Source organism: Pogona vitticeps, chromosome 9, assembly GCF_051106095.1.
Source record: "Pogona vitticeps strain Pit_001003342236 chromosome 9, PviZW2.1, whole genome shotgun sequence".
NCBI lineage: Eukaryota > Metazoa > Chordata > Lepidosauria > Squamata > Agamidae > Pogona > Pogona vitticeps.
Genome location: NC_135791.1, coordinates 3,467,668 through 3,495,557, shown reverse-complemented (window position 1 = coordinate 3,495,557; position 27,890 = coordinate 3,467,668). Strand labels below are relative to the sequence as shown.

Sequence of the window (27,890 nt, the reverse complement as noted above, 5' to 3'; positions counted from 1 at the left end):
TGTCAGTAAAAGAACATTAAGAAACTGCTAGCAAATAAGCAAAGTTGAGCAGAGAGTAATGCCGAGCTTTTATATTTATTTTATTTATTTATTTATTTATTTGATTTGTATCCCGCCCATCTGGTAGGTCAGTACCACTCTGAGCGGCTAATGAAGTTCAAAGCGTTCCACAAGTCAATACCTCTCACAAACATAATTATCTTCCCCTATAATGTAGATTCAGCTGGCTGGAGAGGTCAATAAGTTAGGTCTCTGGCTGCAGAGCCCAAGGTTAGGAGTTCGATTTCCTACTGTGTCTCAAGGAAGAAGAGCCAACTTGTGTGGAAAATGTACTTTTCTTCCTCAATCCTTTCTTTGAAGTGTTCTGCAACAGGAGAGAAGTTGAAGGTGTGAACTCTTTGCACGCTGACCTCTGCCTATTTCGGTTAGCTTCCCAGCTAATCACAAAAGCATAGAAGAGTCCAGCAGTTTGAACTCCGTATTTCATATTCTCCAAATCTTCTTCATAAGATTTTTGAGCAGATTTCATCACAAAAGTGAAAGAGGACTTCAAAATGGGGTGTTACCTTTTCAAAACATGTCTGTACCCCATCTTAGAATTTGCAGAGGAGAATCCAATATACTGGAATACAAAATGGTTTTGGGGGGGGAGGTTTGAGCATGTCAGTCTAGCATTGCTTTCATTAATCTCATAGATCTGAGTTTCATTTGCTAATTTTGCTGTTCTTTTTCATTACAAAGCATGTAAAACTTTCAGTAAAGCTGAAACTCCTTGCAGCAGTTGCTTCTTCAGTCCTTTGCCAGTGGAAAGCAGGGAAAAACCTTTTCATGTCTAACCATTCCCATTATAAATAACCCCTCTTTTTTTTCTAATTTGGCTGTAATATGGTCTGTCCATGTTGAGTAACAGTGCACAGCTAAGCTGTGTGCTGTTTCACCTAAGTGAAAGCAGCTCAAAACATTTGCTGTTTCTTAGGACACACACACACACACGTGCACACGCACGCGCGCGCGCACACACACACATGTATCTCTCATTTTGGAATCTTATTTCTGCTATCAGTAGAAGTATGTTGGCAGCCAGCACACTGTTTGTAGCTGTTGAAAAGGACGCATGCAGAAGAACCGGCTGTCTTTCATCAGTCTTGACTGAATCCAACAAATACATCTGGAACAGAAATGTTTTTCTCCTCTCTCAGAGCAAAGTCATTTTCATATTTTTCAACAGCGTTCATGTTTTAACACCTTTGCAGCTTTCATTACCTTTTGAAAGATGCCTTTATGTTTTGGCTTTTTAGCCAGCTTCCACCTCTTTTATACTGGATCTGCCTCTTGTCAAACATCTGGGCTGTTCAGAAGAAGATTGCAATATTATGTAATCTTCCCACTTAGTTCTGAGCTCTGGAAAGTTGCATAAGGTCACCGTATGGAACTGCCACAAATGAGGGTTTTCTTTTGCTTCAAAGGGCATGCAGAGTCCCACTTAACACCCTACCCAAAGCTTGTGTTCCGCTTTTAATCCCTACAAATGTTGCATTCCATTAGAACGCTGGATTCTGCAACACGGCAAGCCAGATTCTGTAGGTGGAAGTCTCAATTTCTGCTATGAAAGAAACCCTAATCAGTCAAGTAGCAACTTTCAGAAGCTACCTATCATGAGGTCAGTTTCTTTGAAGAACAAGGCAGCGTAAAAACTTTATTATTCTTTTTCTCTCTCTGTGTCTTGTATCTCTTCCCAAATTAAGAATACAAGACCAGGCAGTCACCTACGTATATGGTTTCTGATCATTGGCCATGTCGGGTGGGGCTAATTGTAAGTATTGCCCAAAATATCCATAAGGCACCAATTTGCCTGCACCAAAACAATGGCACATTTGGGGCTGTACTTGATGGGTCCGTAGGGTCCCTTCCACAGGGACGTGGTGGCGCTGTGGGCTAAACCGCAGAAGCCTATGCTGCAAGGTCAGAAGACCAAGCAGTCATAAGATCGAATCCACGCGACGGAGTGAGCGCCTGTCACTTGTCCCAGCTCCCACCAACCTAGCGGTTTGAAAGCATGCAAATGCAAGTAGATAAATAGGGACCACCTCGGTGGGAAGGTAACAGCGTTCCGTGTCTAAGTCGCACTGGCCATGTGACCACGGAAGATTGTCTTCGGACAAAAACGCTGGCTCTATAGCCTGGAAACGGGGATGAGCACCGCCTCCTAGAGTCGAACACGACTGGACAAAAATGGTCAAGGGGAACCTTTACCTTTTACCTTTAGGGTCCCTTCCAGCTCTGCAGTTCTAAGGTGCTTGCTTAAAAGTGGTAAGGCACCTGCTCAGTTGATACAACTTTACATTTGAAAGCCTCTTTTATTTTCCCCCAGTTTCACCCACCTGCTTTGCTGCTGGGAGCGGGGAAGGGAAGGAATCCATTTAAGATAGAATAGCTTCAAACAGGTAGCCTTAAATCATCCATTTGAAAGCAACCCGTGTTTCTTTTCTTATCCCAGTCCCACTGGGATCGCAGGGGTTACCAGTTCCACATTAGACCTACGGCGGGATGACTTATCCAAATTCTGTAATCTGTGCCAGCAGTTCTGCAAAATGGTTTCTGAGGAAATTCTGGCGGATTATGGAAAACATAGGGAATTTTAAAAAATTCTTTTTTAAAATTGATGTACTCTTTGTGGCTGTGTGCATAGCATACCCGTGATATCTTGTCAGGAATGAAAAGCATAGCTATCCATGCCTCTTGTCCTCGTTTTTGCCCAGCTAGTATCTCAACAGTGGAAGAGAATCTTTTAAAAAAAAGATATTCTGTATAACACTTTTTCTATTTCAGTGTTACAGCTTGTGATCTCAACAGCCATGAGAAAAAAAAAACATTGTCGTGGGAAGTCTGGAACCCCTTAAAAGAGATTAAGCCTAGATGTTTGATTACAGAGCAAATTAGGAGCATAGTTATAAAATATCCCAGCTTTGAATTTTGAATAGCTGGAGATTAGCATCGCTGGAACTCTCGGGCTGCATATTTGTGTTAAAAAGAGAGAGGGGATTGTTACTTGGTGTGTCCACTGCACACAGAATCACATATTATTATTCACGTAAGTAAACTTCCCAGGACACCAGACACCATGCTTGAGAATTACATTGTCTGGAAGCATCTAGCATCAGAGAAGACTTAGTCTACCCAATAAAGAAACCGAATATGATGGCCCTCTTGTACTAAGTTCACACACTGTAAGCCTTTCAGCAGTCACTGTTGTCTGTGGATCTCTGCAGATCCGGCCCAAACTAACAAAAGTTCAGACTAGCAAGATACTGGTCAAAAGAAACCGGAAGTTGAGTTTCTAGCATTAACACAAAGAAAGGTAAAGCCAATCAAAAGACTGTTGTGACAACTTTAAGATTAATGACTCATTAATAATGAATTTTGGTTGGTATGAGGTTTTTTTGGTCATAGTCTGCATCTTCAGACACGTGGACCATATCATTTAAGCCACAGGCTTCTAGGCACACTGAATCTGGTTCACGGGGAGGAAGAGAAGGAAATTCAATATTCAGGGATGATATTTATATTCATAACCCAGGTCAAAGGGTGGGTGGGTGGAAATGTCCTGGTGATAGCAGGGTTGCTTACAAAAACCAATTACTCTTTGAGAGAGAGAGAGATTTTAGTAAAATTTAATAAGATACAATATACAAAACCATAAAATAGCTATAAACCATCAAACCCCCACATAGTAAACATATCAAATTGTATTACTAGTTAATCATAACACATCTTTCCATAAATCAGCAGGATTGGCTGGAGGGTTGCTAGGAGAATCAGTATGATTATTGCAACACTGAATAAAAGGAAGCCAGGCTTTATAAAACGAGTCTATACTGGAATTGGGGTACTTAAGTTGTGAGTGGGAAATGGGGTTTTCCATCAAAACTAATTTCTAAACCCTAGATTGCCAAACATTCATTGGAATTTCTGTTCTGGTTTCCCTTCAGATTGCACAAATCTTTCACCTATTACTCTTTGAGATATTAAAACTGTGTTGTTCTTGTTTGGCTTACCAGAGTGTCTATTTTAGCTGTAGATAGATGTGACCGGTTCTAGTCCTATTAGGGGAAAAACACATTTTATTGTAGTGGATAAGAGTGACAAGACTAGGACTCAGAGGACCTGGCTTCAAATTCAAGCTTGATCATAGAAACTCATGAGGGTGAGGTGAATGGCAACAGCAAAACCATGCCTAAAATATCTCACGTCCCATGAAAATCCTGCTGGGGTCACCGTACGTTGGAACTGGCTTGATGGCACATAACAGACACACATAACAAGCTAGTAATACACGGGCAAACCTTAATGGATGGGCTGATCAATATAGGCAATGAGATTTTTTAAAAATCGTTGTTTTGTTAAGCCAAAAGAGATTGAGTTCAGCTTCCTGATGTATTCTAGTTCATGTGTTCCCCTTTGGAATCTGGTCTTGGGGTTCTTTTGTTGGAGGACAGCCGACCAGAAATCAGAAACGGTGTCCACAGAAGCTTACTGGGTTTCTCCCAGGTTCCTGGATGTTATTGTTTGTAAAGTCAATCCATTTCTTTCCTGTAGTCAATGACCAAGGTTGTTTCTCCTATCAGTTTTGTGTCGGTACATAATTGTGGACAGAGATTGTCCTCTTAGTCCTATGAGGGATACTGTGCGGCACGTAAAATGCCAGCAAAATGGGGCATGTATCCTATTTGAAGATGAGCAGGTGTGGATCACATTATTAGATCCTTTATTCGTCTTTCTATAGTAGGACACATTCTGGAAACGACATGCCACTCAGGATTAAATCAGATGCACAGGACAGACAAATGGGATCCTTCACATTTTTTTCTGCTGTTGATTCAGTGCAAATCAATGAGATGCTTGCCCACAGGGCCTCTGTCCAGTCACTTCCACCTAGCAGGGCTGTTGCAGTTTGCACCAAGTGTAAAAAGAAAATGAAAAGGCTTCAGCACTAATCTTAGCAAGACTCCCTCTGATTCCTAGGTCTCCTGCCCAGGCCATAATCCAGCATTTTCCCACTTTCTTGGTCTGTGAATGGAGCCATGGAAATGAGAAGAAGAGGGTTTTGAGAGGAGCGTTAGCTTTGGTCATGGCCATTGCTGAATGATCTTGTGGAACTCATTGCCACAGAATGTTGGGAAGACTACAAGCACATAGATCAGATCGATGCACAGAGGTACAAACTACTGAAATTGGCCAGCCACAATAACCATGATCGTAGGTTAACTTTTAAGTGTGCATGTTTACTGTAAAATCACTGGGCATCCAGACAGTATTATCAGTCTTTAGTGATCAACTCATACTTTGACTCCTTTTTTAACCAGTTATGTTTTCTTCTTCTTAACACAGACAGTCTGTTTGGTCAAAAACACAGAGATGCACAGTTCTTCAAAGACATAGAGGTCGCTTAGTTCTTTAGCACTCTGATAAGACTCTGGCAGCTGATAAGACTGGTGATGCATCTTGATCTTTTCCTCCATCCTAATTCGCTCCCCTTTCCACACCTTTTATACACCTGGAAGTGCAACTTAAAAAAAAAACATTACCCAGGAATTCCCGGATACTCCAAAAGGTTTGTAGACACATTTGTTTCCTCCTGAATGTTACCTGTCTTCCTATCATTCTCATTTAGAGGAAAGGCAGCGAAGTTGGCAAGACTTTGGGTCCAAGGTCCAAGTCCGAATCTGAGTCTTTGATACCAAGTCCCAAGTCGGAGCCCCTAAAAAAAACAAGCTTTCCCCCCCCAGAAAAAAGGGAGAGACGGGTGGGTTCTGAGACAAAAGTCGAATCTTGAGTCATTGGGGAAAAAATCCAAGTCAAATCCAAGTTGAGTTCCCAGTGTGACTTAACTCCAACTCAACAGGAAATCTCGCAACTCAAGTTCCCATCCCTGGTAAAAGGAACATTTGTTTATATATATTGTATATGGAAGCTGCTCTTCTGTTTACTTGGGGGGGGGGTAAAGGGCTTTTAGCAAACTTCTTCAAGTTAGAGGTTTTTTTGGCTTTTAGTGCTTAGGAAAATAACTTCATCTTTTGTTGTTCATGTTGAAATTGCGCATAGACTTAATGCTTGATATCCTTACATAATTGCATAATGTTCTGTTTCTGGAAAGGAGAAGGCGGTGTGCAAGAAGACACTGGATTTTCCATGCCTTCTGAAACATGTCTCAACAAAGAAATATGCCGTGTTTAGAAGAAGGAAGAACGGTCCATTCTTCGGCGTGGCTCCTCCCCTTTCCAGGCACAGCTTTGGATCAGCAATATATTGTTGGTGGGCCCATGGCAGGCACCATCCTTGACAGCAGAGCATTGTAATTCGAAATGTTGGAGTTGCAGAATGTGGACTTTAAAAAAATAAATAAATGCAAGTGTTAGAATTGATAGGTTTGGGAGAGCGAAAAAAGGAAGCCATGGGAAGGAAGTAAGGAAGCTTGAGGTGTGGGAGGCAAGCAAACAGCCGTCTGAAGGGTGTTCCTGCCTGTGGGAAATGGTGGGTGTTCTTTGGGATAAAACACATAACCGGAACGGATTATGTGTATTGCATTGCAGTACCCCCAACAGATGGGACCTCAACAGATGGGAAACCTTGACCTCCGAGCGTTCAACCTGCAGGCAGGCGTTGCATCACGGCCTCTCCCAATTTGAAGAGACCCTTGTCCAGCAGGCCGAGGCAAAGAGGCCATCCTGAAACCAGCAAAATCAGGGAGCTGGACAGGGGACATATTGTATTGGTCTTTAGTGTGGAAGGGATTGTCACTCTCGTATTGGCCTCCTCAGCCACACTAGACGCTGTTCCAAGACCTCTATTCAGAGCATGTTACCATAGTCTCTCGAGACTAAAGGAAGCCTAAGGTAAAAACCCCCAAGAGTAGGAAACAGAAAAGGAATAGCATAACATAGAAATAAATAATTGTTGTGTGAGCCCCTTGTAGCACCAAAGGTATCAGAATTTGATAACATGGATGGCTGCTATGGTTGATTCTTTCCCTTTTTTTCACAAACGTCCTTCCTGGTTGTCAACAAAGTCCAAGGCAGGACTGTACCATGATTGGATCAAGATTGTTGCCTTCACCGAGGTTCAATCTCTTGGAAAAGGATCAGGGTTTATCTATCATCTCATGGATGTAGAATTCTTCTTAGGAGACCCTGTGTAGTATTTTCAGCAGCAAATGCAAAAGGTGATTCACATGGCCATTTGTTGTAGTGTTGATAAAAATACTGTGGTTGGCTACTTGAGAAGAATTCCACTGCCACGAATTCTGCCACGTCTTTCCAGGAAACTGAACCTCAGTGAAGGTCCATGTTCTCCAATCCACTGGTGAGCCCATAAAGATATGACCCAACCTTTACCTTTGTTGGCAACGTGGAAGAAAGCTTAGGCAAAAGGAAGAAGCAGCCATACTCATTGTCTGTGTTATCCAATTCTGGGAAATAATAATAATTTCTTTTGGGTAACCAGTTGGCTGATGTCAGTGTACATATATATAGTTTTGAGCTAGCAGTGCCATTGAGCTGAGACATAGCCATATGCCTCTTGTCCTTTACTGGCATAAGCAAAAACTGTTCTGTGTATTATTGGCCACGTCCAGTGGTTAGTCCCACTGAAGAGAAGATTAGTGGCACATCTTGTAAGTGTTGACTCCACATAGGCTGTTTGTTCAGTAGATCAACTCTGGTTCAGACGAACAGTTTAGCTAGATCTACGCATTCGCTACTGGTGTGCAGATAGGAATTTTTCAACGATCGCTCCCAGAAATCCCCAGACACAAATCTGCACACTTCTATTCATAGCATTTATTTATTGTGTTTGTTACCTGCTTGTTGGTTTGTTTAGGTCCATGTAGACTTCAAAACAGTGACTACTTTTGTAAGTCTGATTTTTTTTTTTTACAACCGCAAGAAGAGCCCGTTTGTGAAGAAACTATGAATGCTGCTAGAGCTGTTTTGTCCCACATATTTTGCATTCAGCCCTCCTCTAGTGCAAGGTTATGCCTCGTTTCAGTTCTGTCTCCTTTGACCCTTAGCAAAGACAAGCCTCATGTCCTTTTCAGGTTGGGGGAGCAGTGTGAACACAGGACACCTGAATTTCCAACTCTGTAAAGCTTCTGGCCTTTTAAAGAGAGATCCGCCTGGCATGTGGCGTGATCATGGGCATGGACCAAGCCTGGTTACAATTATGCTTGTCTCCGACCTTGCCAGGAAGAGTTAATACAGTCCTGTGTTCCCCCCACAAACCACATCCTAAGCAGACTTATTGAGAAGTAATTTCTGCTGCAGGTTCCAAGAAATCAAGGAGATGTTCTTTCCAAGAAAAGGTTGGTTTGAGCACAGCAGTGATGGCTGGAATGGTCTAATGCATTAGGAGTCCTGGGTTGAGGTCTTCATTTCCCTCAATGAACTCGTACCATCTCAAGGACACACAAACGTCTCTTATTCTTTGTTACCCTCACAGCCTCTCCCTTATGAAACTATGATTATAGCCATCCGTCCAACAGGATTCTTGCGGAGAAGAATCTAATTTAAAGAAATAAAAAGTACTCAGCAATTTAGAACTGGCGTAAGGCTAAGCAATGTGTACTAGCAGTAATAGTTCTGCGCATGGGGGAGCTTGAAGTGCATTATTCATGTCGAACGTGCCCGTGGAAAACTAAACATCAAGAATTAAAATCCACATGAATTTTTCAAGAAAGATCTGTGAGCTGAATATTTCTTTCCTGCTGGCTCCGGCTCATAAGACTTTCCCAGAAAAATCCATGTGGATTTTCCATTCATGCTGCCATTTCTTACATGCATCCCTCAGTCATTTCAAAAGTACACTTCTGTGGACGGGTATATACGTACCATGATTCTAAGCATATGTGCAATTTCTCTCAACGCATTCCATTTTCTGCATCTTTGCAGAAAATAATTTCGTATTTTGTACCCTGCTTTTTTCAGTCTGTATTCCAAAGTGTCTTACAATAACAACAAAAAAAAATCATTCCCCACAAGATTGATATATATATACGTATATTTAACATGACATAAAGCTACTAAGAAGTCGATAAGTCACTCGGTCAGCTGTTCTAAGGCAGAGATGGGGACACCATCCGCCCAGGAGCGAATTCCGATTTGGAAAGCGTTTCAAGTGCTGCAGCTTATCTGGAAGCAAAGCTTAAGGACAACAGGGAAGGACAAGACCAGAGGTAATTAGAAAATACAAAGCACAGCCTGATTCGGTGCATGCTTCCTCAGGAATAAATCTTCCAGAGTAAGCCTAGATTTGCAGACTAGACTTCAGCACCACATCAGAAGTTTGCTAGCAGGATGGGAAGCTCCTGCTTGATCCCATAGAGCAGGGGAGCTACAGGCTTCCTCTCCCTGCTCAAGAAAGAAGTCCCAAGGACTCAGAGAGAAGATAGCTTTATAGCTCTCCTAGAAGGCAAATCTCGAGGAAGCGTTTCCCATTTTCCTGGCCGAACAGTCATTCCACAGGTTCTGAGCCACAAGTTGCAAGGTAATAACTATCTATGGTATAGATGGATGAGACACAGGGGTTATTGTAAGCATGCATTTGAACCCAAAATGTGCAATTTGGAAACAAAAAAAATCTGTGCAGCTGGAAACTGAGCGATCAACTCTGATGCTTCACTATTAGATCCACCCATTTCTTCCCAGTTCATCTGTGTCAGTTTCCAATTGCACGTCTTTCCTCCTAGAGGCACATTTTGTACCCAAATGCGTGCTAAGGAAAAATTATGGTAGGACAGTTACCCAAAGGTAACTGTCTTTCCTTTCCCTCTCTTTAGTCTGTTGAAGTCAGCTGAGTTTGCTGTTAGTTTGCCGTTGATCTGTCCACAACTGCAATGAAACATTTTCTTTTTGTCCTTTGTCCTACAAATGTCTCAGAGTGAGTTATGGAGACTGTAAGTGCCAGTTAATGAGAAAGGGGTGGGCTATGGGGAACGTGCAGCTATTCTCCTCTGCTCCACTTGTAGCAAAGGGGATTTTAACCAGAATTTCAAAACTCTGCTACGATGACCCTGGTCAAGGAAGTCACTTTTCCAAACCGTGTAAAGAACCGCCCTCTATTTTCAACGCCCCCATTAAGGCACAGCCCTAAGGAGACTTGACTCCTTGGAGGGGAATGGACTAGTGAGTCTCATTCCGTGTGATGTCTTCTTCAGCTTTGCCACTGAGCTGGGCCAAGCCGTTTGCCGCCTCTCCTCCTTGAGCTGAAGCTGAGCCCCTAGCCATGTTGCGGGTCAAGAGACACCAATCCAGCCTTGTGAATGTTTTGTGCGTTTCTGAGCCATAGGTCCAAACGAGGGGCTCGTTTGGACAGATGCAGAACGGTCCATAAAACTTTGGGGCCCCTATGTATGAAAGGCTGCTGGCGTAATCTTGCTGAATGTTTTCTGTTAAGCACAGCTGTATGGAGTTGTGTGTTTTTAAAGGACATGTCTTTCAGTTTGCACAAAACAAAGGTGAGGTTTGTCAGGCCCGGCCAATGTCTTCTACGAAGAACGCCCCAATGAGACAAGCAGGAGTTGATTTAAGTCTACAGCAACCATTGCTATGAATTGAGATACTCCAGTGCAACCTCATATATTTCGTTGACTTCAAATACAGGCTGTCCAGTCATTGCACAGTGTCAGGACACCTCCAACATAGGGCAGCCCTCACAGTGTCTTCAAGGTATGAATGGTGGTCAAGGGGTGGTAGACCACGACCATCCCTCGGCGAGATTCCGTGGCTCAGTGGGGGTTTGAAGCCAGGTCTCCTGAGTCCTTGCCCACTATGCTCTTCCCCCTCCATCACACACGGAGAGAAAAATGCAATTGCAACACAAAACGAGTGTTAGCAAAAAAAAAAAAAAAATTAAGGCACAATTAAAAAACACGAACAACAAAATTTTAAAACACACCACTAAGAAAAATATTGTGCCCAACTGGGTAGTGAGGGGGAATCAACCTTCTGGACTTGATAAAAAAAAGTCTGTTTGATTCCCCCCCCCCTCCCCTTAGATTCCATTTCTTTACAACTCATATATGTGAAACACAAACAGTTGGATAGAGAGCAAACGGTTCAGCAGCTTTATCTTGTGTGTGGCTCGTTGTACTAGGGGGCACGTTGTGTTCCTGCTCTGCTTTCTTCCATGTACTGTAATACAATTGCCGGTACGTGTGTGTTGACTTCTTCAAGGAACATCCTTCCAGGATTTCAGAGCTCACTGCGCCCTCTGATATAGTTGGATTTTGTATCCAGAGAATATGTTAACTGTTGGGTTGACTGTACAGTACTCAGCTTCGCCTACGGCTTTTGCTCAAAGGGCCAATGTGGTGTTGCGTTTTTAAACACGTGTCTGGAATCTGTTCACGGAAAGAATTCCACCTCGCGCCGAATGGGTTAGCATGGTGTTTGGTTTACCACAGCTAAAAGTTCTGTCAAAGTTTCCACTGTAAATCCAGTGTTTTCAGCGGTTTTAAGCTAAGCTAATAAAAATTTTAAAATATGAAAATTGTATCTGAAACTTGGCTAAATGGCTTTCTTGTGCCTGAGCCTTTTGCCGTTTGAAAATCTTTTCAATATAAAATCTGGTTTTTTTAAAAAAGATACCCTTCTCACCCATTGTTAAGCATGACTGAGCTATTAAGGGTGGAAACAGGAGGGAGTTAAGGGGATCTTCGTTTGAAAGGGACATTCTTAATTTCTCATTTAGGACTCCCAAGATTGTGTTTGGAGGGCTGTGCTTTTAAAGAGCTGTTGTGTAAGAGCAGAAGTTTTCCAAGTACCCATGTTACGTCCAAGAAGTGGGTTATACGTTTTCCAGTGAATCATCCTGCCCTGGCCAAACTCCACAGAGTACCGTAGGAGTTGCATATTATTATTCAGCCGCCTTGTTAAAATCACACTAAGCGGTTCAGGCATACCCCATAAAGTGTTGTTTCAGAGATGGACTTCAGGAATGGCTTGCCCTTGGTTTTGGTGGTGCCCACCACTGTTTCTGAGTTACTAAAAAGACGCCCTGTATACATTTTATTTGTGCATTTCACCTGTGTACCTTTCATACGAATGGAGGCTTACCTTGGCTATATATGGGGAGGGTCCCCCTTAGGAAGAAGAAATCCTTGAATGATTTGGCTCCTTTGGGTTAGAAACTAAGGACCAAGCCCTGAATTGGATAATTTCTCTGGTTTTGGTAGGGTGGCACAGTGGCACCCTTCCTGTGAACACTCCGACATATGTCCAGATCATACCTATCAATATCCTTGCCGCAAAATATTTTAGGAAAGTTTTTCCAAGATGTTGTGAGTCATGAACTAGGACTTATGGTAAAACATGAATAAAACCAGCTCGGCATACTCCAAGCGCAAGATCTACTTGTTATCCTTGGCTTGCACAATTAAGACTGAGTGTGCAAAGTTTGGGAAAAAGAATCCGGCCGTCTCTCCAGGACTATTAAATGACCGTGACTGACCATTGCAACACCAGTCACTGGTGTTGGACGTTGTACATGCTGCTTCCCTCCTCTGGTGTGGATTTAAGTTCTGCGATGATGATGATGATCTGTTTGCAGAGGCTTTGTTTCATACGTCTGAAAAAGCAAATGGCCAAATGAAATGTGAGCGTTTAAGGGGTGCCACAGAACTTCCTAAAAGTCTGAAAAGTGGTTTTGTGCTTTTTGTTTTGTTTTGATTTTGCTAAAATAAAACCCTTTTAACCCATAAAAGCAGGCCGGTTTCTGAGAAAGGAGTTGGAGGGTAATGCTCCCCCTAAATCCTGAGATCCTGGTTTTCAGCAGGTCTTCTTGCCACCAAACTATTTCAGTGAATCATCCTGGCCTCTCTAAGCGTCCCTCTTCCTTTGGGGTTGACCGTAAGGTGGGGTGAGCATGCTGATACACAGAGAGCATATTCGACATTGGGAGTCTCAGGTTCGCAACCCTCCTGTGAAGAAGTGAATGTCAGGTCTCTGGCTGCAGTGCCAGAGGTTGGGGGTTCGATTTCCCCCACGGGGCCTCCTTGACAGAGGCTCGATTCCATGACCCGAAGGGGTCCCTTCCAGCTCTGCCGTTCTAAGATGGTGATGATGATAACTGAAACAAACTCACCAGGACATTTTTAAACTAGCAGCTTCCGGACTCTGTCTAGCTCCCTGCATCCTGCCTGGGCAATCCTCTTCCACCTCTTGGTTCATGGGCCCATGGATGGTAGGGGTTGATTCTCAACGTCCTGGGAAGAAATGATCCTTGGGAGTTCCTACTGGCTTTTGTGCCATGGATCCCACTTGAAATAGAAGAATAGTCAAGGAGAAGAAAAAGAAAGAGAGGAAAAACCTAACTTATATTTTTTTTTTCGAAAAGGGGTTAATGGACAAAACAGGAGGCAAAACGGTCACATGCTTTAAACCCACAAAATCCCTTCGTTAAAGCCAAGCTTGTCAGTCATTCTTATAGGGCACGGCAAGGGCAGGGAAAGGGGAGAGGCTGGGCTTATTCATGGGGGGGAAGAGATCAGGAAGGTCCCCCCCTTCGGAGGTGCTTTCTGTCCTTCACCTTTGACAGTTCATGTTCTCCGTGGTTTGCAGGGCGGCTCGCTCTTCATCCGGATTGCCAGACAGACGGAAGGAAAGACAGAGCGGGGCGTGGCATTGCTTTGAAGGTATGTGTCTCCTAATTGCTTTCTTTGTGTCACGGGCCCCCCCCCCAATGATCAAAACAACCTCAGCATTTGCTGGCAATGAATCGCGGTTGGTATTTGCTGGCAACGAATCAGAGCAGAGCGGGTAAGCTGGTCCCTTCATGCCAGCGCCGGGAAGGTGAAGGTAGGTAAACACCTGCGGTGGCATTTCCAGAATGCTGTTTCTGTGTTCGTAAATACCTTCATTAAAAAAAAGAGATTAAAGGTGTTATACTGTTGCATTGTACTGGATTTCACTAACTATGGCTAGTGCTTAAACTATTTTGCTTCCTTAACCATGTTTGCGGTCCTGTATAAAATGACACAGACCATGGTTTAGCTGGCTAAGCAAAGATCTCGGGGGGAGGGATATCACAAGAAGGAGTGGGTTGCTTTGCAGTGATAAACGTTCTAATGGGGATGGGCTAGATAATTCAACAACAAGACCTTCTTTGCATTCAGAGGGTCTGACATGAAATTCCTGAAGGCTTCCAAAAGTGGCTCACTTGAACGTCCAGAGAGCCCCTGCCGGACTGAGTATGGTGGTGCAAGGCCTGGTCCAACACAAAGCAGCATCCTATGCAGTAGAATTGAAGAATTTGTTTTGCTGGAGGAAATGTGACACTTCCAAGGAGGGGGATTTGAGTCACCAGACTCGCTGTCAAGTCAGGCTTAAATTGCACCAGTGACTTGACTTGGACTCAAGTCCCAAGTCCCAAGTCCAAGACTTGCCAACCTTTCCCTGGAAGCTCCGTGGTTGGTAAACCTGTTTCACATACTGGTTTGTAGCTATTCCGTAATAATGGTTAAGGAATGTGGATAAAAATACTCCGACTTTATAACCAAGCCCGGTCTCTATCTAGGACTACGGAATGGGTCCCTTCTAGACCTTTTGGAAATCGTTAATCCAAAGGGTCACTGTGAATTGGAATGACTTTGGCAGCGCATAACATGCAAAGAATCTGATTCCTTGCACGTTCCTCGACTTGTTTATTTTCCTTTCTTTTCCTGTTGAAGTTTGTTTGTTCCTCTAACTTTGCACGCGTTGGCCTTGCTCCGTAGATGCATGCAAGGTTTTGTGTTTGCTGTTTCAAGGGACCCTCCGAAGGTGCCTAAAACTGAGCCTCCGTTCAGCTAAAAACCTTGGAGTAAGACCTCAAACGGGGTGGGGCAGGAACACCCTCGGCCAGTGCCAAGAATGCGCTGGTGCCGACGCAGCCCAGAGGTGGCCCCTGAGAGACCTGGCTGGTTCATGGCTGCTAAGATCTGACTCGTGAGATCCGGGAGGATGAAACACAACCACTGAACAAACAAGAGTCTCCTAAGCCCCTTGGATATTTAAATCTATCACACCACCTTTGTGAAAGGAAAAAGCCCCATGGCGGATACAGTAGGAAATAAAAGACTTTCTGTCCGCTGCATGGTGATGGGGATTAAGAGACCTGTGATCATCAGAACGTCTCTGTGGGGGCAGGTGGGGAGAGAGGAATGGGGTAGAAGAGGCTTAATGAAAGAAGGGCACAGGGAGAGAATCAAGCATGTGACCCCCAACTAAGAGAGGTGATGTGGGGGGCAACATAGGGGAATCTGTTTGATAGGCTGTTCCATGACCTTTATTGGAGACAGAGAAAGAGAGCCTAACGAGACATAGCGGAGTATCCTGGCTGCCATGCCACATCTTCCATAAAGAAAATCGGCCACTGACGTGTGCCATCTCTCCTGATAATCTCTAGTAATAGAATTAAGTGCTTAGGCCACTCCTCTGGGTGGCAAACAAATGACATAATAGATACATGCAAGAGCCATAATAAAATTAGCATCGGACAACAGGGGGTGGTGGAACCCCCATACTATAAAAACAGGTGCTACAGGAACACTAGGAGGGGAAAATTTATTAAGTACCATGTATTATAGGCTCATCTGATGGGGATAAGGGAGAGGGCCTTCTTTGTGGCTGCTCCTGGACTCTGGAACTCCTTCCCACTGGAGGCCAGGCTGGTCCCCCATCTTGGCTCTCCTTCTGTCAAGTAGCCCAAGACTGTTCTTTTCAGGTAGGCTTTCCTCCCAATGACTCGTTTGACCAAGGGGATTTTGAAACGGGATTGTTTTATTCTGTTGTTTTACCCGAGCTTTTCATATTGCTCTTATTTATGAGTTGAGATCGGCACAAACTGAACTACGAGCCGGGTGGAGTGGGGGTGGGGAAACCCCACGAACTGGGCTGGTACAGAGTGTGATTGGCCCATTTGGTTGGGGCCATGGGAAAGGTGGCCTTCTCTCTTGCTGCAACTAGCAAGGGAGTCGCAGGTTACTTGGCTATTATAAAAGGGGGTCGTGACTCGGAACACGATCGGGACCCAGTGCTTTAGGAGAAAGGAAGCCTATACATATTTAAAATAAATAAAACTGATCATTAGCACAGCAGGCTGTCTCGGCCAGGCATCGCCACCTGGCACCCTTGGGCAGCTGCCGACGCCCCGCTTCTAAGAGTGAAATGAATGGCAAAGTCTGAGGTCTATAGAGTCCCAGAGCCGACCATGGAGGGCAGTGCCTCTCCTTCTTGGGCACTGTGAGTTCAACCAACCAACCAACCAAGCACAAGGTCTTAAATAACTTTTTGTTTTCATGACTTGTGTCGTCATGGGGTCTCTGCCATTGTGCCATGGAATGCCATGGAGGGGATGGACTTTTGTGAGTTAAAGTCACCATGGTTGGTGGGTGGGTGGGTGGCAGGCTCCTGACTTTCCAGGAGGCTTTTTTTGGACCGCATCCTGTCAAGAGCCCCCACGGCTACACTCCTGGACCTTGGTTCCTTCTGCTTCTCTTGTGCAGCCTCTCTCTGTTGATCTTCTTCTTTCCTGGTCTGAAATCTGATTCCATCAGGTTTCTTCTTTTTAACTTCTTCCCCCTGCATGGATTTGCTTGACGGGCTGAGACTTCATGAGGTTTGCTACGGCAAGGGGTTTGTCGGCAATTAAAGTAAGCTTTATAAAAGCCGAGCTCACTGGACCGATGGTCTTAAAACTCATTTTAAGAAGGCTTCTCTGTAAGCCTTTGGCTACTGCTGGTGGGATCCTGCCAGCTCTACATTGACCCCGTTTTCCTGAACTAGTTTGCTTCACTCTCTAGAGCCTTTGTCATGAGATGCTTCTTAAGTTCTCTCCCTGTCTCACGATTAAACCGCCTGGGCTGACGAGCTGTTTCGTCTTTGAGGTTCGTTCCAGCTCTCTCCGCACCAACAATTACGCAGTTTGGATTTTTGTTCCTGTGGCACAGAATTTAGGAGCAAGCAGACAGGCTATTGAAAATTGATTATGGGCTACCAAATGGCATTGTATACAGTGGTGCCTCGCTAGACAGTTACCCCGCGTGACAGTTTTTTCGCTAGACATTGGCTTTTTGTGATCGCTATAGCGATTCGCAAAACAGTGATTCCTATGGAGGAATTTCGCTGGACAATGTTTGGCCCCTGCTTCGCAAACAGAGTTTTGCTAGACAATGATTTTGACAGCTCCCTTCGTACTCGCAAAAAGGTGTTTTCGGGACCTAAGCTTCGCAAGACAGCGATTTAAACAGCTGATCGGCGGTTCTCAAAGCAGCTTTCCTATGGCCGATCTTCGCTAGACAACGACGATTCTTCCCCATTGGAATGCATTAAACAGGTTTCAATGCATTCCAATAGGGAAATGCTTTTCGCTAGACGATGATTTCGCTAAACAGCGATTTCAGTGGGACGGATTATCATCGTCTAGCAAGGCACCACTGTATTTCTGGGAGGCTTCTTGAAACAAAACAGGTTCCAGGACTCCCCTTCCCGGCTCCTGTAGCCTCAAGTTTATATATGGAGCAGAAGGTAACAGCATCCTTTTCTCTCTTCCCGTTCTTTGCCAACAACATTTTGGACACCTCCCTGGCAGGTAACTTTAGCCTTTTCCTCCCCTGCCCTGGTTTTCTTTTTAACTTGGCCGGGACCGGTTTTTATGGAGGCGCCCCTCCCTCCTGTGGCAGAAATGTAGTTTAATGTAAACCTAGCTCTGAGGCAGCTTTTTCTCATTTTTAAACTATTTCATATCAGTTGCTGGCCTGAAATTTGTTTTCTTTGAATTTTGGTTGGGAAACTGGTCTACATTTCTCAGGATATCTCTTTAGGAATCTTGGCAGAGCCTGCCCCGTATCTTTTGAAAAGGCCGTAAATGTAAAACAGAAGGGAGATATTAAAAGGAGCATAAACAAGTCTCTTTCTTCACTCCGGTTGCCCCCCTGCCACCTTTTTGCCCAGCTTCAGACAGGAAAGAAGGGGGTCTGTCTTTCCTCTCTTCCCCCCTTTCCGTTTCCCTGGAGAAGAGTAACTTTGAGGGTGCCTCAGCAGGAAACGAAGGGCTAATTGGGAAGGGGGTGGAGGAAAGACCGTGTCCTGGGATCAAGATCACTGGATTGATGATCAGGGAGAGAAGTGAGATCCTGACATTTCAAGAGAAGCAGGTCTCTTTTTTTTTAACCTTATGTGCCCTGACACAAAATTATGTGCAAGTATGCTTTTATGGTTCCCTGTTAATCTGTTCTTTTCTTTTGCCTTCTGATCTCTTTTTCTTTCCTTTTCTTTTGTCTTCTCCTTTCTTTTCTCTTCTCTTCTCCCTTCCTCCCTTCCTCCCTTGATCCTGAGCATTTCTGGACGTTAACTTCTCTCTGCTCTCCAGGGCTGGTCCTGCGCATATGTTTTAGACCAGTGGTTCTTAACCTGGGCGATAATGCCCCCCAGGGGGCGATTTCATTTTTCAGGGGGGCGGTAGAACGAAAAGGGGCGGTGTGGGGGCGCTGGAGCAGAAGGGGGGCAGTAGGGGGGCGCTGGAGCAAGCCAAACCTGTGAAGATGGCTGCAGCCTTTTTACATTGTGCATGAATATATATTTTCCTCCAATTTTAATTTACTTTCAGACTTTTTGTCTTGAAATTTTTAGTTCCTGAATTTGTTTTTATGCCCTTTTTATATTTCTTTTTACGTCTTAAAATTCACTTGCAACTAAATCATTAAATGTTACTTTTTTGGGGGGCATTTCATTTTCTTGGAATTTAATTTTGTTTTCAGGGGTCATTGGATTTAAGTGTCTGAAATAAATAAATAAATAAATAAATAAATAAATAAATAAATAAATAAATAAATAAATAAATAAATAAATAAATAAGATATCATCACCACGGGGAGGGGGGCGATGATAACTTCCTCAATGGCTCAAGGGGGCGTTTCTTTCAAAAAGGTTAAGAACCACTGTTTTAGACTGATGTTGGGAGGGGAGAGAAGGACATTGGAGGCGGGCGCAGGGGAGAAAAGCTATGGAAGCCGGTGCCACCCTGCACTGTATCACAACAGATTTCATGTAGGATTTGTTTTCTGAACCGCAGCACCTTTTCCAGAACTTATGAGATGAAGCTCATGACTACCTGTGTGTGTGTGTGAAAGGGCAGAGGAAGGGCAAAGATGCTTGTGCAGGTTTGCATAAAACTTATATAGAGAGGCACAGATTTAAACACCAACACCAAGAACAGCGTGCCCTCCGGCCCATTCTGACTTAGGGTGACCTTTTTCAGGGGTCTCTCAGGCAGAGAGAACTTAGAAGCGGTTCACCCTTCCCTTTTGACCATTCTCTGGGACTGTGCCGCTGGGCATAGGGGGAGAACGAAAGCGGGGGGAGGCAGGAGAATGGACCTTATACAAGGGTAGCCATTTGCTGTCGGGTTAGGGTTCCATCCGAAGGAATCCTAGGGTTTTGTCATTAGGTGAGGGGATTCTGAATTCTCCGCTGGAGAACTCTTGTCCTGTAGTTGAAGGAGGAAAATTGAGAATTCCAGGGATGGGGAGTTGAGTTCAGGGACTTGGCTGTCAAGTTGGACTTGACGCAGACTTGACTCGGGCTTTCCTCCCCTCCCCATAACTCAGACTCAATGTCCAACTTGGAACTCGCCCATCTCTCCCTTTTATTTGGAAGGGGAGGAAGCTTGTTTTTTATGGGGACTCAAGACTCAGACGTGGACCCAAAGTCTTGCCGACATCCCTGGAGAATTCCAAGCCCCTGCCCCAAGCGGAGCGGTTTGGACAGATGGAACAACGAGCCTCATCCGCCACCCGCTCTGCTGGATGCATGGGTGGGAATGGGTGGCTCATTTACAAGCAAGGAGGGGAACCGAGTGGGAGGAAAAGGCATGGCTGTTTCTTCTAACACGAACCGGTGGGTTCTCGTCAATGCCCTCTGAACGTTGGCCGCCCTGGCAAAGCCCCAGCAGCGATGTCCTCGTTCCGGTTCCGTGGCTCTCCAAATGATAAGCCCAGGCTTCCAAAGAAAAAGGGATTTGGTGTCGTATCAAAATGTTATAAATAAGATTGGTAGAGGCAACTGGATAAAAAATATCCCAGTAGGAATTCTGAGACCCTTCATACTTCAGTGTCTCTTGTAGGTCAAGTTGTTGCAAAAAAATGAACCATTCGAACCCCTGGGTGGGCCAATTTCCAGTGACCTACAAGATGGGGGGGGGAGGAAGGGAACACCCACTGCAAAAGGTCTTTTTAATTATTTATTCTGCAGAAAAAAAGGGGTATACATGGGTTAATACCCAAATCATGGGTCTCGGAGTTTACAGATGCCTGCGAGCATTTGTATAACCTACTAATCACTCAACATTCACCTTATCTGCATTCCTTACTGGGCTCGTATCGTAGACCTCTGGTATAGCGGACTTCTGGCCTCTTTGCCATATGTTCAGGGGTCTCTCTCTTTGCTGTCTCATCTCTAACCCTTTTCTGTGTCACCCCATTCCGGTTTTCCCGAATTCCTTGAACAAGACCTTCAGCCCATTCCTTATATGAGTAAAGGTCATGGGCTGGATTCTTGTAAGTGTCTTAATATCGAACCTGGCAAGCCGATACATAATGGTACTACAGTACTTATACTAGACATAACCACGATTGAAAATGAATTTCTTAACATAGTTGCAAGAGATGAATGTGTATCATTACTCTGTGCTGATAGATATACCTGAATACTGTATTGCCAGCTATATGGATTGGGTTAATTGATCTCTGTGTGAATATAAGGAAGGGAATGAATATTTCCTGCCAGAGCAGTATGACAATGGAGAGGCGGTGAGCACTCCAACACTGGAGGCCTTCAAGAGAAATGTAGACAACCCTCTGGCAGATATCTTTTGCTTTCTATGTATCCCTGCATCGAGCGGGGGGGGGGGTTGGACTTGATGGCCTTATGGGCCCCTTCCAACTTCACTATTCTGATTCTTTGATTCTACTTCAAGCACAGTTTTGCAGCCATGGGCTGATCTCCATACATAGGCTGTTGCTGCTAACTAGTCGGGAGAGAAGGATAAATGCAGGTGTTAAATCTGGCACCTTTTCATTTCCCCTTCTTAGAAGGGAAGTGGAGAACTTTTAAGATGGCAACATTGATTTCTCATCCTGGTGCAGCGTTTGAAAGATCATAATAATCACGCTTGCAGCACTTTTCAGATATTTCCTTTGTGTGCAGAGAGGAGCTGAAAACATTCATTTGATGGCAGTTTCAATGGTGACCTCAATCGCAAGCAGCTAATCTTCTCCCATTCTGTGCAGAAAATGAAGGAAGGTGTTGTTCCTCCGGCACTTAACACGAAAAACCACTGCTTAGGGTTCTGTCTGAGCATCCCTTAAATCTGAGCTGCAGTCCTTGCTACAGTGACTTAGTAAATTATGGTCCCCATAGGGATCCTATTTTATACAGGGCTACCAAGTGAGACGACATTTGCAGGAAGGCTATTTTCCTGCCTCGCATCGGCGTCGCTTTCCAGCCGTGCTCTCTGAACACTTAATCCTTTGTTATGAAATCAGTTCACTGAACATTTGGAGGTGGTGTTAACAAGATTAAGTTATTTTCCCTGGTGGCAATTGCAGTGGATTGTCCAAACTTGTGAAGCTAGTTAAGGTGAGCCTTTTCATGATTTTCCAGGTAGGGAGCACTCAGACGTAGTTCCCTGTTTCCTTCTTCTGGAAACGTGCAGCTTGCCCAAGGCTACCCAGACTGGCTCTACTCGCAGGAGGCACAGCGAGGAATCGAACTCCCAACCTTTGGCTCCACAACCAGACGCCCAAATCACTGAGCTATCCAGCCAACTGTGCCCATCTGCACATTTTAAAAAAAATGTATCTCCCGAAGGGCCCCACGTTCTCTTTCTCTTGATATCTAATACCTTCTAGTCTTTGAAGGCTGGCACTCTTTTTTCAAGCTAGGAAGATAATAATGATAACTAGTTTTCTTTGCTTGTATTTAAAACTACTCAGACAGATCCTCTCTTCTTTTTTTTAACCAATCTCTGAGGGATATTTTTTTTTGTTATGTCAGAAGAAAAGGGTTTTTGGCTTCTACACATGGCATAAAAAGGAATAACTGCAATCAAACCAAAAATAGCAAAACCCAAGAGCACTAATAGAGGAGAATCATAATGGCTCTTTCAGAGGAACTGCTCAAAGCAGTGATGGTAAGATTTCAAACCTCTAGGGATGAGTAATTTTCATCCAGAAGCGCTTTTATCATCAGGAATGCACTCTGCTGGGTAGGAACCAAGCGTTTTTGCTTGTGAACAATTGTGGCAACGTGCTTTTTCAGCAGGACCTCGTTACTCCTAAGAGTTATGGATGCTTAGTATTAATTTTGACTGCTGATCTATCAAAAGCTGATTTTATTTTATTGTCCCTATTTATTTATTGGCCAAGGCTGTCATAACACAGGTACCGAATTCTCAAAATGGTCAACATTCATACGTTCGTTTAAGCAATCCCCTTCCTCTTGAAGTTATGAAGGTGACAGCTTCAAAATTAGGCAGGCCAGGTCTGCTACCATTAGAGAAACTAGGAAAGTGGTGGAAAGAAGCTTTCAGTGACTGAGAAGGGGCTTTATTGCTTTACAGCCTTTGCCTCTGCAGGGGGAGCAACACTCATAATGAATTGGGCAGATTCTTCTCAGTTTCCAAAATTCGGATCACCTGGGTATAGAATGTTATTTTATTTTTTTAGTAGCCAACAGTTTTAGCATAGACAATTAGTCTGTTGGTGGAACGTGGTCGGCTCGTACATCCATCGTCCTCTGAATGTCACCATCCTTGAGCATACTAAGTGGTGTAAAGCTGTGGTACGAATCATTTTAGCCCAAATTACTGTGTGGGAAGGGCCAGGGGTAAATTTTCCAGTTTGTCCAATTCTACAATAAGCAAGCAAAGCGCAGCTCAGTGCTATGCAGGTTTACTCAGGAGTAAGCCCTAGTGAAGCAACTTTCTCAGCTGCAAAACACAATTCTGTGAAGAAAGTTCCAAGGCTGTAATGAGGGTGAGGAGAATAGGGATTTTAAAAGGGCTCCAAAATGTAAAGATGAATTTGCATTTAGGAAATGTGTTAGGAAAACAAATGGCAATACTTGTTTTTTGTTTGTTTGGGGTTTTTTTGAAAGGAGAAACTTCCTTTTATTTGCTCCTTTTTTCTCTCTGTGGGAATTCATGCTCACGTCTCAAGGCTAAATAGGTGGGGAGGTGTGTTATTTGACCCAGGTTCCATAAATGCATAGTTGTCCTTGTGGTTGTGCTCCTGTGCTAAAATCTGTTGGTTTTTACATAGCATCCGGTCTCTGCTCTGTGGTCAGAGAGAACAGAAGCAGCAACTTGAGGAGGAGCATCTGTAGGCCAGAATTGGCCAAAAGGCTGAAGGTTCCCAACTCTTGTATTCTTGAAGGCTTTCACGACCATCTCCCCCCCTTATCACAACAATACGCCCATAACAAAAAACACCCTGATCACCATAATCACCCCATCTCCTGAAAAGGACAAAAAGCTGATCCCACAGCTACAAATACTCAACTATCCCACACACTACACCAGAACACAGACAGAGTTCTAACTCCTGCCCTCTGAAGATGCCGCCCACAGAGACTGGCGAAACGTTAGGAAGAAAAACCTTTGGAACATGTCCAAACAGCCCAAAAAACCTACAACAAACTCCCTAACTCTTGGTTTAAGGATCTTTAAAAAGAGCAGAGCAAAAAAAAAATTATGCATTGCTTCTGCAGTGTTCCATTTGTTTGACAGACCGAGTGGTGATTTCTCCCTCAAATTAATTAATTTGACACAGCCCTAGAAGTTCCTGCTGCTTCCCTATCAGTAGTAACTCATAATTTGCATTGAAACCAGAACTTGCTGGGGTGAGCTTGGTGGGGACACGGGAGAGGAGGGCCTTCTCTGTGGCTGCTCGCAGACTCTGGAACTCCCTCCCACTGGAAGCCAGCCTGGCCCCATCTTTACTGTCCTTACACAAGCAGGCAATGACCTTTCTCTTCAAGCAGGCTTCATCTTAGTGACTGACTGTCTAAAAGACAGTAAACAAGAGGGTTAATATTGTGTTGCTTCTAAATCTGTTTTTATGCCTAACATGTTTAATGTTATTAACTCTTTTTTATTAACTGAACAATTTACTCTTCTTAGCTTTTAATACTATATTTTTAATTATGTAAGCTGCCTTGGGTCCTTTTTAAGGAGAAAGGTGGGGTAAAAATATTTTAAAGAAATAAAATAAACATACGGGGCTCACGATTCTTTGCCATTCTCCAAGGTCCTAAGCATAAGGAAACGATATCTTCCCGCCTGCCCCCCACCATCCACTTTTAAAAAAGATTAGGTGCCGTTGCATTAAGCAGACAGCTGCCATTCTGGATGGCTTTGCATTATTAACCATAACTACTGCGGAAAGTCGTGCAGACTCTGAACGGGTGCAAAAAAGAACACTCTTTTGGATTTATCCGATTAATAATAAAACCACACGACGGTGATGAATACATTGATCGGCGGCAGCACGGGAAGGGTGGGAAGAAGAGGCCAAACCAGCTTCTGCTTAGCAACTGCGGAGTACATAAAACTTGGTCTATAAGGAAATTAAAACCAGGCCTGCCTCCCATTCATCCACCCTTCCTCACGAACACGACAGTGGAAACGATTCCAGTTAATGTGTGACCTGGCAGGCAGGAGAAATGCATGCGTTTTCCAGCAGTGCAACCATTGCATTCTCCTCTACTCTGAAATATCTAAGTGGTTTCTCCCCCACCCCCTTTTGGAGGAAGATGTTCTTTCAGTGACATTTCCCGTTTCTTCATAAAGGACTTCCACGTTTCTTAAAGTGTGTTAGCACTGCCTCTCTGAAGTGGGAGTCCTGCACCTGAACTCCTGCCTCACCACCTTTAAGAGGATTTGAATTGACAAACATCTGTTCAGCTGAAAAGCGAACCCACACGAACGTTCATGCTTACCTCTGCTCAGCACTAATTGGCACGGTATACAAAATCAATCAATCAATCAATCAATCAATCATTTTCATTATGAATACTCTATACAATGGTGCCTCACTTAACGACATTAATTCGTTCCAGCGAAATCGTTGTAGAGCGAAAACGTCATAAAGCGAAATTAAAAAGCCCATTGAAATGCATTGACAACCGTTCAATGCGTTCCAGTGGGCTGAAAAACTCACCGTCCAGTGAAGATCCTCCACAGGGGCAGCCATTTTCGGTGCCTGTAGAGCGAGGAATCCGTCCAAAAACACAGCAGGGAACCATTTTGAGCACCCGGTGGCCATTTTGAAAACCCGACGATCAGCTGTTTTGATCGTTGTAATGCAAAGAATCGGTTCCCGAAGCAGGGAACCAATCTTCGCAAAGTGAAAAAACCCCATTTAAAACATCATTTTGCAATCGCAATTGTGATCGCAAAAACATCATTGTGAAGCATATTCGTCATTATACGGGTTAATCGTTAAGCGGGGCACGACTGTACTTCACTCCACTGCAGCAGATTTCCTATTGACTCTGCCCGAAAACTGAGCATTTACTTCCCATTAGAAACAGAATAGGCATTCATTTCATTGAGCCCCTAACTGGCAAAACAAGAAAAAAATCATTTCGACAGCCTTGCTGTCTTTCATTTTCTTAATGCTAAATGACGGTTTCTTGTGATCCAAACATTTGTTCCAACCAGGACAGGTTAGGCGGCTCTCTTCTCAGCTCTGTCTAAAATTAGCAGGATTCATGAATACTAGGGGGGGAAACCTGAAAAAAAATATTTGAGATGTCTAAACCAGCTCTCACGACCACAACATGCCTCTGGTTTTGAGGAAATATATAGTGTTCATTCCGACCAGATGGGTCATGGGTTGCTCACAAGGTCCAGAGTTGTTGGTCAGGAGTCAGAAGGTTGCCAAGCAAATCGTTATCGGCTTCGTAGGGCGAGCTGTGCGATGTTGCTTACTACGGTGTTGACACAAAATACAGATGAGCGGCCCACCATGGAGCTGGCGTTGTGCAGCCGTTGAGTGCCAAAGCAGAATGACTGACAGCGATGGTGCGTTTCCCAGTCCGTTTGTCTCTGAATCCATTCAAAGCAAGGCTGGGGCCAGGAGAGAAAAGGCGTAACGTGGGCGGAGGATGGCTGGGCCCGTTCCCTGGCAGCTCTTGAGGGCTATCCTTCTCCTCTGAGGCTCCATGGCAAGATCGCCTCTTCAATCCTTTTTTTGCTTAAGAAGAAGAGGTGATTTAAGAGTGGAAGGTACTATAAGAGAAGAAAAACCATCTTTTCTTTCCTGCAGTTCCTTTTCCCTAAATCTCACCCCCATGTCCTTCGGGTTCAAGTCTGGGTTCTTCTCCATCAGGCTGAAGTTCATGCTATGAACCAGGAATGCCTCTGTTCAAATCTTTGCTCCTTGGCCTTAAACTCGGTGAGCGATCTTAGACCAAGAGGGTTTCACTCAACCTCAAGTCATCACATCTGGAGATGAAATCACCAATCTACCAGCCAGGACGACGACGATGATGATGAAATTTGATTTAATACGTGTAACTCCCATCTCAGGAAGTGTGGAAGGGATGGTCCCTCTCGAATTGGCCTCCTCAGCCACGCTAGACGCTCTTCCAAGTCCTCCAGACAGAGCATGTGGCCCTCGTCTCTCGAGACTGAAGGGTGCCTAATCATTAATGCCATTGCATTCCTCTGTGGTATAGCTGTTTTATTAGTTACATTTTAGCACAGGGTGGGAGACATTTGGCCCTGAGATGTTCTGGAGCTCAACAACTGTAATGCTTTACCGACAATCGTTTGGTCTGGGGTTTCTGGTACGTATTTCAGCTCCACAATATCAGGAAAGCCAGACCTTCTGTGCCCCTGGACCCTGTCTGCTGTGTTGAGAATCAGCATAGAAGGGGGGGGGATCCAAATATTTTAATAAATAAAATAATTATATTCTGCAAATGAACTCCAAAGCTTCCTGTCTGGTCCATTAACAGGGAGGGGCTGCCACTCAGTGGGTGAATCTGTGCTTTGCACGAAGACAGGAGTGTGAGGCCCTTCTCTGGGGAGGCACCCACTCAGAGCCAGCGCCCTGACTTCCCTGCCCTTGCCTCCTCCAGGCACTGCCCCTGATTGGGCGCCTGCTGGAGGAGGCATGGCTCGGAAGCCCCGGATACCTGCTCGGGCAATAAACGAACTGGCACAAATTTCCAAAATGGCAATTTTAAGACCTGGGGATGGCCACAGTTCCCTCTTTCAGTGAAGACAAGACAGAGTTACAGGGACCAAAGATTTGACTACAGGATCAGGCAGCTTCAGAGATGTTGTAAGACAGTCCCACTTATTGCTGTCTCTTAAGCCATCACTGTCACTCCCCCGTCCGAAGGGAATAAGCAATGCTCTTGTTTCTCAACAGAAAAGGAAAGGAAAGAGAAAAGCCATTTTGGCCCAAATGTTGATTAAGACCAGGGTCTCAGGGACAATGTCAATCCCTGCTCTTGCAGCATGGATTCTGGGCCCAAACCCCACCGCCTGAGACATGGAGCCGGCCAAGGCAGATGTACTGAATTGTTGTGGTTAGTAAATAGGCCTGCCGTCGGCAGACTGCACCGTGCGTTGCCATAAATAGCTGAGTTTGCAATGCCCTCTCCAGCAAGCTGGGCGTCTGCCAGAAGCTGGATCCGTCCCCTTGAAGGAAGCTCAGGAATCAAGAGGGGAAGGGAAGCCATGGTCAGCAGTTACCCTCCAGGATTCCAGCGTTTAGGGATGATGATGATGATGATGTTTTTATGTTATGCTCGTACAAAGCAGGCTGCAGATATCGGTCAACCCATGCT

At 44.5% G+C, this 27,890-nt stretch overlaps 1 protein-coding gene across 2 annotated transcripts in view; it reads left to right on the top strand.

Moving 5' to 3' along the window:
- COL8A2 (collagen type VIII alpha 2 chain) overlaps nucleotides 1-27,890 on the top strand; it is a 119,917-nt gene that overhangs the window by 51,418 nt on the left and 40,609 nt on the right. Inside the window, exon 2 of one of the 2 annotated variants that reach the window (XM_020808864.3) lies at nucleotides 13,611-13,684. Coding sequence is in view for 1 of the 2 variants with exons in the window: in XM_072979760.2 (XP_072835861.2) it covers nucleotides 13,591-13,684 (94 nt within the window). In the remaining variant the exon portion in view is untranslated. Of the gene's footprint in view, nucleotides 1-13,541; nucleotides 13,685-27,890 lie in introns of those variants that run through there. The other variant, XM_072979760.2, reaches the window with a different exon arrangement.